This window comes from Onychostruthus taczanowskii, unplaced genomic scaffold (assembly GCF_017590055.1).
Source record: "Onychostruthus taczanowskii isolate IOZ18803 unplaced genomic scaffold, ASM1759005v1 scaffold58, whole genome shotgun sequence".
Classification (NCBI taxonomy): Eukaryota; Metazoa; Chordata; class Aves; order Passeriformes; family Passeridae; genus Onychostruthus; species Onychostruthus taczanowskii.
The window spans coordinates 8,365,763-8,378,881 of NW_024503457.1; the positions used below are offsets into that span (position 1 = coordinate 8,365,763).

The following is a 13,119-nucleotide window of genomic DNA, read 5'->3' on the forward strand; positions in this document are numbered from 1 at the left end:
TTTTCTTTCTCTCTGGTATTAATTTGTACTCTTGAATTTACTAGGAAGGGGCAATGACAGTCTCTTTATTTCTTGTTTTTCAAAGCTTAAGGATCATTGATTGAATGTGTGATGTGATAGGCTGTGTGTGCTTTCCTTTCTCCTATCTCTGCCACACTTTGTTATGCACAAATGATCAGGCATTTCTTGATTTTAATTTTATTAAAAGCATCTTAATAAATAATCTTTAAATGAATAATTAAATTTGTAAATAAGAGCTCAGCTGATGCTTGTGTGGATGAGCTTTCATGTTCAAGCATTAACTCTTTTGTGCAGGAAAAAAATGCTGTTAATTCTGCTACCTGCTTTGCTCTTTTTCTTCATTTTTACTGTGATTTCTTGTCTCGATAGTTTGATCAGGTGTTTGATTTCTGGTTATGTATATGTGATGTATGGGAACAGCCATCATTTTGTTATTTCAGAATTAATTTAGCCACTCCAGGAGAACTGGTTTCTTGTCACAAAGCTATTGGGTGATTTTTCTCAGCAGATGCTAAGATATCATAGTGATGTTGTTCTTTACAAGTGCAATTCATTTGCTTTTTTCTTTCTTGTTGATTTTAACAAGCTGGAGGAAATACACTGGACAATAATATTCAGAAATGAAGGCTTCACCTTTTTTTTAAAGTTACATTCTTTTTTTTCCTCCATTAATGGGAACATTTGATATGATATTCTCTATGAGATATTTTTACTAGCCTTTGGCAGAGGCAAGATACTGTGCTCAGCAGTTAAAGGGGAAGGTGCACTCTTCCTGAGGTTAATGAAAAGGTAAAAGAGTGAGCAAGATCCTTGTTTAGAAGTTTCAAACACTTTTACAAATACAAGGATATTTCCCTCAAAATTACTGTACTTCCCTGAACTTCTCCAGGTACATAAAATCTCAAATGTTTTGGAAACTGAACATGCTCTAAAAGCCTACTTTTATTAGGAGTGTGGTTGGCTACAAGAATAGCATTTAAATTCAAGTGTACATACCACTACATCACCGCTGCAAGCTGATCTTGACTTTTTAAGATTACATTCATTGATTAGAAAAAAACAGACTTTAATCTCTCTCCATCAGAAACATTCACAAAAAGCTGATGCAATTTGTCAAAAGTACACAATTTCAGATTACTGAGAAATTATTCTTGGCATGTGAAACATGGTACAGATCTTTTCATATTGTAGTAGAAGGTAGAAACTCTTGGGGGTTGCCCAAAAATGTGACCTCTCACATTACAGGTATGTAGGGTGGGAGTAAGTTGCAGATGTGTATTATGGTAGTAAAATTACAGATCAAAGACATGCAGTCTGGACAGAGCAAAATGTGCAGATTGAGGGATTCTGCTCAGCTGAGCCCTCAAGATGCCAGGGCCTGCTGTCCTCCAGCCTCTGTTTAGAGGGCACAAGAAGCTCTTGTGTCCCCAAGCCCCTGAGGACTTCTCCTGAGTGACTTAGCAGCACAATCTCAGCCCAGCCGTGTCAGAGCATCCTCAGCTCTCTGGGGACCTGCAGTTCCTCTCCCCATGAGCTCTGTGTTTGGTTCATCCCTCTGCCTCTGTGGACCAGGGATCTGGTCCAGCGCCGGTTCCTCACCGAAAATGACCGCGTGTGTTCCTGTGGGTGCCTGGCCTCTCTGAGCAGCCTTAACTGCAGATGGATGGTAGAGGTGGTGTTATTACTGTAGAGGTGGTATTATTACAGTGTTAACTGCAGAGGTGGTATTCCTCTGTGTGTCTGGGTTATTCAGAAGCAGAGTTACATACGGGATACTCTTCCTGCTGCCATCCATGGCAAAGTATTACTTTTTCCCTTGATTTAATTATCTTTTTGTTATGGTTTATATTTGTATTTATAGGCTTATATATATACATTTATGTTTTTATGAATGCAAACAAATTCTGTAAGTAAAACACAGTGAGGTAACATTTGCACTTGAGGGAAAAGTGGTCTGATTTATTGCACCACATTGACAGATATTGCTGTTGTCATACAAGGTTGACCTTGTAATCTCAGGGACCCAGAACTAGTCTGTATTTTCATTTTCTGATGCTGTCAATGTCAACATGTGAAAAGAAAAGACCAGCTGTGCTACTACCTCAGGAATCCAATGGTCCATGAAACAACATTGGCCTTCCCTCTTTCTTCTCATCTGAACTTGCAGAAGATAATAGACGAGTTTTGGCTGGTCAATACATGAATAGTGAGCAGGAGAGTCATAATAGCTGTACAAGGAATTGCACCATTAAAGGGTTGTTGTGAAATAAGTTTACAAGCCTAATAATTAATGGATTTTCCAATAAATATTGGACTTATTCTTGTAAATGAAAATTACTTTGAAACCAAATGAACAATCATCAGTGCTGTTGGTACTGTTAAGGTTATGTCCAATAAGTATTGTAGCAAAAAAATTGCTGAAAAAGTAATGCACCTTCCCTTTTTTCTGTTATTACTGTAGGAGTCACAACAGGGATCTACAGGACACAGCAATACAAGTAAGTACAAACTCATTTTCTGGCTTCATTGGGTGGAGGGGTAGACAATGACTTAGAAAAAGAAGAGGCTGATGAAGTAAGGGATCAGTGGAAGACTGGGACAGCACAAAGCCTCAGCAGGCAGTGAACTGAACTTCAGTTCTCCATATGGACATATATGGAAAACTGAATTGAAGAGTGACCATCAAAATGTCAGCTCTTTTGGTGGCCTGGGAAGAACAAAAAGTTTTAATTTCACTATGACTATTCTGTTATGTAAATGACAAAGACTGAAAGAGCAAAAGAGTGGGTTGTTTTGGAAGGCCAGGAAAGAGCTGACCTACTTGCACAGTCAGATCCAGACTGCCAGAAAATTGTGCAAGAAAACTTGTAATCATTTATCTTTCCTACACAGTGGTATATTTTGTGGTCATTGCACAGTAATAAGCCACATAAATCTTGCCAAACTAACACTAGATAACATTTCAAAGATCCTATGGCCGTGGGTCTTTTTGGCTAGCAGTGTGGGTAGGGGAGTGATGGGTGCTTGTGTGGCTCCTGCTCAGGCCTTTCCTGTGGACTCCAGTTTACAAGTCAGGGGGCAGATCAGTAGCACTTTTATTACCTTTAACTCTGGTAAAAAACTTAGCATCTGTATTGAACAGGAAGATTGAATTGTTCTGTGAAACAAAATATTAATCCTCTCCCTTGACACCTCTGATGGTTGTTGATGTTGTCTTGCATATTAAAAATACATGATTCTACCCTGCTTTCCACATAAAATTATCACAACCAGAAGAATTATTTTGCTAGCTTCCTGACCTGTCAGCCAACACAAAGCCCAGTTTGCAAATTGCAGGGCTCTAACTGAAGGTGAAAAATGCCCTGAGCTCGTAGATAGGGCTTTAAAAGGGTCTGGTCACCCACTGTGTGAAGGAAAAGACATCCAGAGAGACAAGGCTGGGAGATGTAGGCTTTTAAAATGGTGTGGCTCTTCACTGGGGAAAGGTCAGCATGAGGAAGACAATGTTGTGAAGAAACATGCAGTGGTGTCACTTAATTGCTGGCATTGGTTTGATGTTGCTGCAAGTTCCAGCACTAAGGAAATAATAAAAGGCAAAGGGTATGAAGTTCTGTCAGAAAATAATGAATACAGTAATGAGAGAAAGAAGCACAAAAGAACCATAATAGAGAGGGCTATGCAAACACAGGCAGAGGCACAAGCATGACAAACACACCAGCTGAGCTGAGGGCTTTGCAGTGACATCAGAGGCCACAGTATTTGGCCAGCTTTGGTCTTAGCTGAGTGTTTCCTTCTTCCAACACTTGAATAAAATAAGTTGTTTTGCAGATTTAATGAAACCTGCATTCCTGTGTATTACAAAATTGATCCTATGACCTTACAACTTTTCCCTGCTTCTTACTCCTGTGGTCTCCAACCCCACTTCGCTTCCTATTCTCCCATCCCTCCTACATCCCCATACTCCAGTTTCTCCTCTCTTCATTCATCTTGCTCAGTAAAATCTGCAGCTGGGCAGAAGTTACACTTGGTACTGCCTAGCTGATGGCAACCAAACTGAAGAACAGCTGAACCCATGCAGAAATATTTTCTTCATTGGTGGCGTAATTAGGGTCACTGTTGGATACCCAGACACATTTTCTAACATCACAGAGAGAGTCTGACTACCTCTGAGAGCTGTATCCATGAGAATTCCTGTTGAACTGCTGAAATAAGATATCAGATAAAACCCAATTAGAATGAGGTATAGACTGTACAAGTAATGCATGTCAAACTCAAGAGAAATTTGGGAAAAAATTATTCAGATGTGTGGTGGGTTGACACTGACTGGACATCATGTTCCCACCAAAGCTTCTCTATTACTCTCCTGGACACAGGAGAGAAAATACAACAAAAGGATCATGGGGGGAGATAAAAACAGGGAGACAGCACTCACCAGTTACTGTCATGGGCAAAACAGACTCAACTTGAGAAAATAAATTTAACTTATTGCCAATCAAATCAAAGTAGGACCATGAGAAATAAAATCAGACTTTAAAACACCTTCTCCTCACCCATCTCTTCATCCTGGGCTCAACTTCACTCCCAAGTCCTCTACCTCCTCCCCACCAGCAGGGCAGGGGACCAAGGAATGGGGGCTGCAGTCAGGTAATCAAATCACACCTTGTCTCTGACACTTCTTCCTCCTCACACTCTTCCCTGCTCTGGTGTGTGGCCCCTCCCACAGGAGACAGTCCTCATGAACCTCTCATGGGCCCTTCCCACAGGCTTTGCTTCCCATGAACTGCTGCAGCGTGGGTCTCTCCTCCGCAGGGTGCCGTCCTTCAGGAGCAGGCTGCTCCAGCATGGGTCCCACGCAGGGTCAAGTCCTGCCAGCAAACCTACTCCAGTGTGGGCTCCTCTCTCCGTGGGTCCACAGGTCCTGCCAGGAAATATTAGCAAATTACTCTGTGAGAAAGAACTCTAATGGTCAATGTATTGTGTTATCCAAGCGCCCATCTTCAGAGTCCCAATTAGCTGTTTTTCCCATTGCACCCTGACTTCTTTGGAGTGGCTCTTGAGCCTGTCATTTGCAGTGGTTTTACTGCAGCTGCCAACATTGTCTTTCTCATGGATAGCATTTGCATTTCTGTCATCCTTCCCCCACAAGGAAATCAAAGCATTTAAAAACTCATAATGGCTGAAATTATACCACTCCATCACAATAAATATAATTTATCCCTGTTAGCCAGAAAGGGAAACTTAATCTGGTTGAGTGATTCACCAAAATTCCAACTAAGAGGAGAAAACTCCTTTTCTGGCCACCCACTATTCAACAGGGGAAATCCTACAAAAGTTCATTTGAAATTTATTTTGAAATTCGAGAAATCTGGACACATCTTCTGCTTGTATCTGAAAAGGTTGGGTAAGAAGTTGCATGAGATGAGGCAGAAACTAGCAAAGACCTCCCAGTTCTGTGGCTGAGGATGTGTGGACTGACTGTTTCCACTGTGTGTTTTCTGCATAGACCCACTGACACACACCTGTTTCAGGAGACATACTCAGTGCTTAGCATGTGAAACAAAGTGTGCTAACAGCAACCCCGTAGCAAGGTGGGTAGCATGTTCTTTGTTAAGTCCAAAAAGGCTAAGAAAAACAAAGGTTCACACAAATTTGCCCATAAGAAGCAGTCAGTACTAGAGAAGATTTATCAGTTCAGCAAATGCCAGCCTCCCTCAATGGTACCTGCGTGCATTTGACAGGTTACATGAAAAAATCAAAAGCAAGTCTTAATTTGGCCATCAGTGAGTATAAAAAAAGCCAAGTTGTTGTAACAGGTAATTACCTCTCACATTCCCTTATCCAAAAATATTATCTATACCATATCTGTGACATTCAACTATGCTTAGGCTGTACACATTTGTAAAATTTCTACATTTCATTCAAGTGAGAATGAAGTTGGTAAGAATTGATAAAGCATTAATGGCCAGATTTTCTATTCTGATAGGCTGTACTGATGCATTTCTGCCATCTGTACAGTCTCTGTCCTTCCTCTCCACACAGAAGTATGTTAAGTGACAATTAGCATAAAAGCAGCTACAATTGCTTATGGTAGGGTAATCCATTAATACCCAGTTTGGCTAAATCACAGACATTCTGTTTCCTCACAGTACGTATGCTGTTTCCCTTGTTGCTGCATTAACATACATTGCTGAAAGTAGAACTGATGTGAACTCTGCTGGCAAAGCACTCAGGAATCCATATTCCTCTCACACTCAAACAAACCAGTGTTCGTGGTAATAATTCATCACTTAGAAAAGACCCAAGTTACAAATAGAAAATCTTTGAATATATGCCAACTGTTACTGTTGGTTTCTTGCTCCAAATTACCATAATGCAGATGAGCTCCAGGGCTCCCGGCTCCGGAAGGCTGACAAACATATATTGTAGCAACAGCTTCCTTAGCCAGCAAGTTCACCATCTGGATATACTCTCTGAGGTCTCTGCTGAAAGTGAAGGGTGACCTAGAGATTATGGAGTGGGTGTATTCCATCTTGTGTGGATGCCCTGCTCATGCCTAAATTTTAGGTGGCTTTAGCTGTCCTCTTACAGTGAATGCTGAGCTTCCCTAGAGGTCCGTGAAGGCATTGGTGGTTTTGAAGTCATCCAGATTTCTCTCCATCCTGTTCAGTAAAGTTTAGTCACCACAGCTGGATAGACACAAACCCTACCAGAGGGGAGGATGGGAGATCTAAAAGCACTGTGTCAAGGTGTTTGCATACCCAGAACTTCCACTACAAGACAGCTACCTCCAGAAGGTCACTGTCTAGAGTGTCCTTCAGCTTCCTTCTGTACAGCAGTGGAAGAACACTGGTAGCAGAGTCCTGCCTCTTCTGAAGGCAACATGAGGTTTTCCAGAGGTGCCCTCACAGCTGCTGCTCTGTGGAAACTGAGGGTGAGGTCTTGTCAGCAGCAAACGGATGATGTGTGATGCTCACGTGCGTGGACTAGGTATCCAACACCCACTGAACTCAATCAGAAGCACATCAGGCAACACCAACACAACCTGACCAAAATAGGAATTTCTCACTTTTTTTTCAGAAGGAATAGGTGGATTTTGGCTTAACACAGCTCATTATAAGGTAATGGAGAAAAACAGATCCATCGGTAAACCAGTCACATTCAACCTCTGTGCCTCCTTGTCTGCTAGGCAACATAAACTCTCGTGTAGACAGCTATTAGCATCCAGCTACACACAAGAGCAGCAGCATCTGCACACTCACTAGGCCCAGAATTCAAGTTCAAGGTGATTCAAGTGGAGTAGCATACCCTCTAAATCCATGGTAGAGCTACACAGAAATCTTACACTGGAGTGCAGCTCTCTCAGGTTACTCAGAGAACATTAATTACAGCAAACATCAGCCTTACTGGTTTTTGGCAGGTGGTAGAAAGGAGGGAAAAGGACTGTGCCTGACTCAGCAGAAGCAGTACCACCCCGCCTGCCAGCAGCCTGCCTCCCACTGTCTGTGCTATGTAACTAAGTTGTGTTGGGCAGATACGTTATTTTGGACCCAAGATGGGATCATCACAAGCTAGCATATCAGGACCCCTATGATTCATAAGGATTGTGAAGAGGCATAAGGATTCATAAGGAAATGTGAAGAGGCATCCCTTGGGCCTCTGGCGCTTCTCAAGCATTTGGGTACTTGGCTTCTCCTGGCATTGAGTGCCTAAGCCAACATAGCAAAGACGGCTTTTCCAGCCCCCACTTACAGAAGCTAAAGATCAAATCCTAAACCTGTTAAAATGAATGTGAACCAAAATACCCATTGGCAGAACTGCGGCCTGATCACTGCCTTACTGTCCCCAGCTGATGCTGTTTTGCTTTGTTAGAAATAATTACTCTTCCTGGAGCAGGGTTCTGGAGTGAGTGCATGTTGTATGGAGTACGCTCTCAACAGCAGAGCTGTAGGGCCCTAGAGAAATCCTTTCCATTGCTCCAGGGTCTGCTCTCCCTCGTTAGGCCTGTGTTCTCTAAGCACCTCCTCTTGTGGAGTTCCTCTGCCTGCATTTACGGAGCACTTGTCAGTGACAAGAAAAGTCAAGTCAGGATTGACTCCCTGCTTGCAAATGCTCCAGCAGTGCCCCTGCAGCCCCGTGGTTGCCTTCACAGCTGTCTGTGTGTGTGGCAGGAGTGGTCAGTATTAGCAATGAATAAAATGTTGATGTGTCACATCTGAGCAGTTTTCATACTGACCCATTTCTGATGTAATTTTCTTCTTCTCTTTTAAAGGGAAAAGTGATGTAGAGCCAAAGACCCCAGAGAAAAGCGCAACCCATACATCGTAAGTCACATTTGCGTTTAAAATTGGAGAAGGCAGCTGTGTTTTTATCAGATTTGTTGGGCAAAATAGAATTTGTTTGTTTTCATTATGATAAAGCTCTTGCACTGATGCTTTTCGTAAAACGGCTTTTTAGATAATGACTAAACATTAATTATTCCTAGAACTTCTGCATGCTAGTAAGCCAGCAATCTTTGCAAGTGAAATGGCACCATATCACACTGAATAGATATGAGATTATTGTTGTGGGTGTGCAAGGCTGGCCTTTAGAACCTTACTTCAACATTACCTTAATGCTGCTGGAGTTTGTCACACTTGCTAAAAAACATCATGTCACATATGCCTTTGATGTACTGATGTAATTTTAAAAGACTGCAGTCTGCAGCTTCACCTCTGAATTACTTGAAATCCAATTACAGTTATCTCTGGTCTCTCACGATTTTGTTGATGTTTTTGAATTAACGAAAGAAGTCAAGAAATAGATAGGAACAGGCACTTGTAATATATCAGTGTTCACCTTCACTTTAGTGCAACAATAGAAGCTTTTACCCTTTTTTACTCTAGTATACAAAAGACTGAATTGTTTTGCCAACATAAACCAGTCTATGAAACAGATGGGCTGCAAGTTAAAAAAAATTAAAAATAGCATCAGTCTTCCAAACTAAGCGAGATAAGTGTATTCTTTTAATAACTACCAGGCAGGAGCATTATGGATTTCTGCAAAATCATTCACCTTTTTAATCCCATTTGAGAGAGAGAAGTTCTTGTAACAGTCAGTCATGTGAGTTTTAGAGTGCATCTGGCCCATAATTTATGTTTTCTGATTCCTGTTATTTAAATTCAGAGCATTATATCATGTAAATCTCACAAGGTGTCACCATTTGTTACATGGCCAAAAGTAGTCACAGAAGGAGGTACAATAACAGTGATTTATTGTGGGACATTTTGATTTCTGCTGCAAATACGCATTAAAAATCTTCTGGAAATTAATCTGGGAAAAGATTTGACACGGTGTAAGAAATGGCTTGTCCTGCAGATTGTGTTGTGGAATGTAATTATAGTATGCAAGCACATTTAGGCAAACTTATTAAATGAATTAAGCATTAGCAACCTTATGCCTTCTGATAGCATGATTGCTGGGAATGTTTAATAGAATGATTTCAATAATTATAATTTTTAAAAATAATATTGCAATAAAGACCAAAAGAAGAAGGGTTTTAATGCCATCTGGAGGTATTTTGAAGAAATGAACACATTTATTTTTACTGATATTTAGCAATATGTAAAACATAAGCCATCCTCCACAGTGTTTTTTCTAGTTAGCATTTTATTGGTGAGGAATGTTCTTTTCTTCTTCATTGGATTAAAATCCTGTAAGATTTCTGAATGAAAAGACGAGTTCAGAGGTGTCTCTGAACCCAAAATACGGGTTCAGAGGTACACCTCAATATGGTTATGGGTTGGATATGAGACTACATACTGGGTGATGTAGTGTGTCAGAATCTGGTTAGTTGTGAAAGGTTCCTTGCCTAATAAGAGATCTGGGAACCTTCTGAAACTGTGCTGTCTACTAGATACAGTATATTTCTAATGCCTACCTTTAAATTATTACTTTATTCTAAGGTTACCCCACAGCATACATTGGTTCCCAGAAAAATTTTTAGAGGCAGAAACAACTTCTTACTGTTGATAAATTAGTGCATTCAGGAACCAGAAGCCCCTCTAGTTAGGGAAATTCTGTAGAAATGGAGGCAGGAGAAAAAAGAGGAGATGAGAAGAAGGGAGTCAACAAGTGTTGTATCAAAAGGGAAGGAAGAAAGTTAGAGAGATATAGTTAAGAAGTTGGAAAAGGAATTGCAAACATCAAGTTTTCAGAAAGAGATGAAAAACTGGGAACAGTAGAAGAGAAAAACAGAGATCAGAAACTGAAGACAAGTAAAAGCCATTAGCAAACTGAAGACGTACATGTTACTCAATAGAGGGCTGGATCTGTGAGTGTCAGTCAAGGAAAGTAACTCACACTGATACGTAGGCACACACTGACACCACAGTTCTCTTTATGCTACCCTGCTGTTGGCCTTTACTAGGTTTCTTCTCTTTTCCACCATCTTCTAGGACAGCTTTTTATCCCTGCTATCTCAGGCGGTCACAAATACAGAATTCCTCTGCTCTTTTGGGGCTGCAGCAATCACACCTGTGCACACGATGCACAGCCAGGAGAACCTGCGGTGCACACCTGCACATGGATGTGTGAGCCTGTGTGCCTGGTCTCTCTACAGGTGGATGTTCTCTTCCCTGATGCACCTGGAGAAGACCATACCTGGGCAGGAGCTCCAGCAGTGCCCAGCTGGAAGCCTCAGGGTTGTGCAAGGGGCAGGAATGCTGCCAGGGGTCCCTGAGGGTAAAAAGGCTGTACCCTCTTGCAACGTGTCACTCCTCTCAGAGTGTCAAAGGAGCCCTGTTGGCATCTCCTGGCAGGGGTGCTAAAAAGGAGCAACACTGATGTAGGAGAGAGATGGCACGTTCAGGCGTGACATGGAGAATTGTGGATGCGCCTCACTGTGAATCAGCATTTCCCTGTGAAACAGGAACAAACAGCAACAAAAAAACCTCCCCCAAAGTCATGTTTGCCCAGAGGAAAACTACAGAAAAGATAGGGAGGATTAAATTAATGTTTTTTTTCTTGAACACATCTTTTTTATTTTCCTCAGGTATGTTACAAGCCTCACACTCTAGCCAGTCTTACATGATTCAGTGGCAGTTAATTCATCCTTGGTGCAGATATACTACCTCCATCCAAACATTATTTATGCAGCTTCAAAGGACAGGTTGATTACCCTCCTGAATCAGGCAGTGAGGTGTTTGTGAACCAAGCATTAATATGACATCTCTCCTCAAGATAACCCTCGTGCCTTGCCCACTGGGCTCTAGGTCCTTAAAAACAAACATAACCCTGAGACCTGGAGCCCCAGGACCAGAGGTGCTATCTGTAACCTCCAAGAGTACACAGACTGGGAGTACAGAATCCATAGTGCTGTGTTCAGAGTACCTCTGGGTACAGGAATCATTTGGAGCAGCATTATGCTTAGGGGCTTCTCCTGTATGTCTAACTCCCTAGATAGACTCATTATGTCATAGTTCTCCACTGATAATAGTATTAGACATTAAAAAAATAGTAGGCATTAGATGATGCATATTAATTGATGCAGCATCCTAATGAGGCAGATGAATAAGGGCAGTTATTGCAATGCAAAGGATAACAGAGATGGAATTAGGAGAATAAGACTGATGGAAAAGCGGGAAGGAAATCTAAGCAAAGCTGTATCGTTTTGCACAATATTCCTATGGCTTTCACTGCCTTGGTATTCACAATAATCACCTGAGCTGGCACTAAAGAATTGCAATAAAAGGTGCAAACAATACGGAAGTGTTAAGCTGTCTGGAGTCTTCCCCAGTTGATTCATGTTCCTTGTAATTGAATGCTTTTAAAGCCATGAGCATTCTGTATTTGAAGGGGTTTTGTTGTCATTGTACTCAATATATATAGCTCTCTATGGGTCATATGGTTATAGCTTTGCTGAGCATTTCCAAATTTTTAGGACTGATCAGAAATATCTAGTGATGTTTTGTTCTTTTTATTGATCAGAGGGTCAATTTTCAAGGGTCAGAACACTTTCACAAATTTTTTTAAAAGATCTGATTTTTATTAAAATCCTTTCCCTCCCCTTGTTTTTACCGCCAGAGTCTGGAGAGCTGCATTAAGACATGGGTATGGATGAAGGAAGGGTGGTCTTTGGTTCTTTGATATTTGCAGTTACACAATTTCCGTCTTTCTTTGACAGATCTGTGCGTCCTTTCAGTAAACCTCAGATAGTTGAAATTAAAACTTTTAATTTTATAAAACTTGTGTGCAAGGCAAAGTGATTCCAACCAGTGCATATGTTTCAGAGGACCTTACAGGGCCACAGAAACTCCTCCCTGAGCCAGGAATCTGGGATCTTCCATCTTCCCACGTGCAAAATATGACAATAATTTTAAAATGGCACAAATATACAAAGCGCCCAGCGTGACTCCTGCTCTTGGAATGACTTTCGATGTGCTGTCTGTTGCAATGTTCTTCAGTACCTTTGTGTTTGTAAATGATTTCCAGTTCAGACTACCCAAGGTTAATCATGCCTGACTGTGATTCACTGCTATGCATTTACCTCGACATTTCTAGTGCACTTACTTAATGATATCAGGGCTAGCAACTAGATACCTCAGTGCTGTCTCTTTATTAACCCTCCCACAATTGTTTTCATGCTGAGCTGCTCCAGATTTTTCCCTCCCTTTTTACAAGAGAATTAACTAAGATTGAGGGAGGCTTTTATAATTTATGGCAGTTGTGCAGGTTTTGTCCTTTGCTAATATTCTCTGAGAATCAGTGATCACAGTGTGTGTGTGTGTGTGTCTGTGTGTGTGTTGGCTTGTTTGCTTTTGCCAGGCAGAAATACATGTTGGCTTTGCTCCCTCCCTGTACGGGTGCCCAGCATCACACGCAGAATGGTTTGTTCAGGGGGATCTTCATTAACAGCACTGAAGTCAGCAGCTTCTAAGCTGCCCATTTACAGATATTAGTGCTACAGTTTCTCACCCATCCAACACCTGCTCATCATTCTCACCACCCTTCAGGAAGGAAACATGTTGGAGCAACATCACTGCTGCTCTTGCTTGATGTGACACGTCTGTATTGGCACAAGCATCACATGTTGTGATGCATCTTTCTTCCTCTCTTGTCTTG

General features: G+C 41.4%; 1 protein-coding gene across 1 annotated transcript in view; it reads left to right on the forward strand.

Moving 5' to 3' along the window:
* Positions 1 to 13,119, forward strand: part of AFF3 (AF4/FMR2 family member 3) — a 312,945-nt gene that overhangs the window by 189,502 nt on the left and 110,324 nt on the right. Inside the window, exons 7-8 of the mRNA XM_041418130.1 lie at positions 2,483 to 2,519; positions 8,291 to 8,342. Of these exons, the coding sequence (XP_041274064.1) occupies positions 2,483 to 2,519; positions 8,291 to 8,342 (89 nt within the window). The remainder of the gene's footprint in view (positions 1 to 2,482; positions 2,520 to 8,290; positions 8,343 to 13,119) is intronic.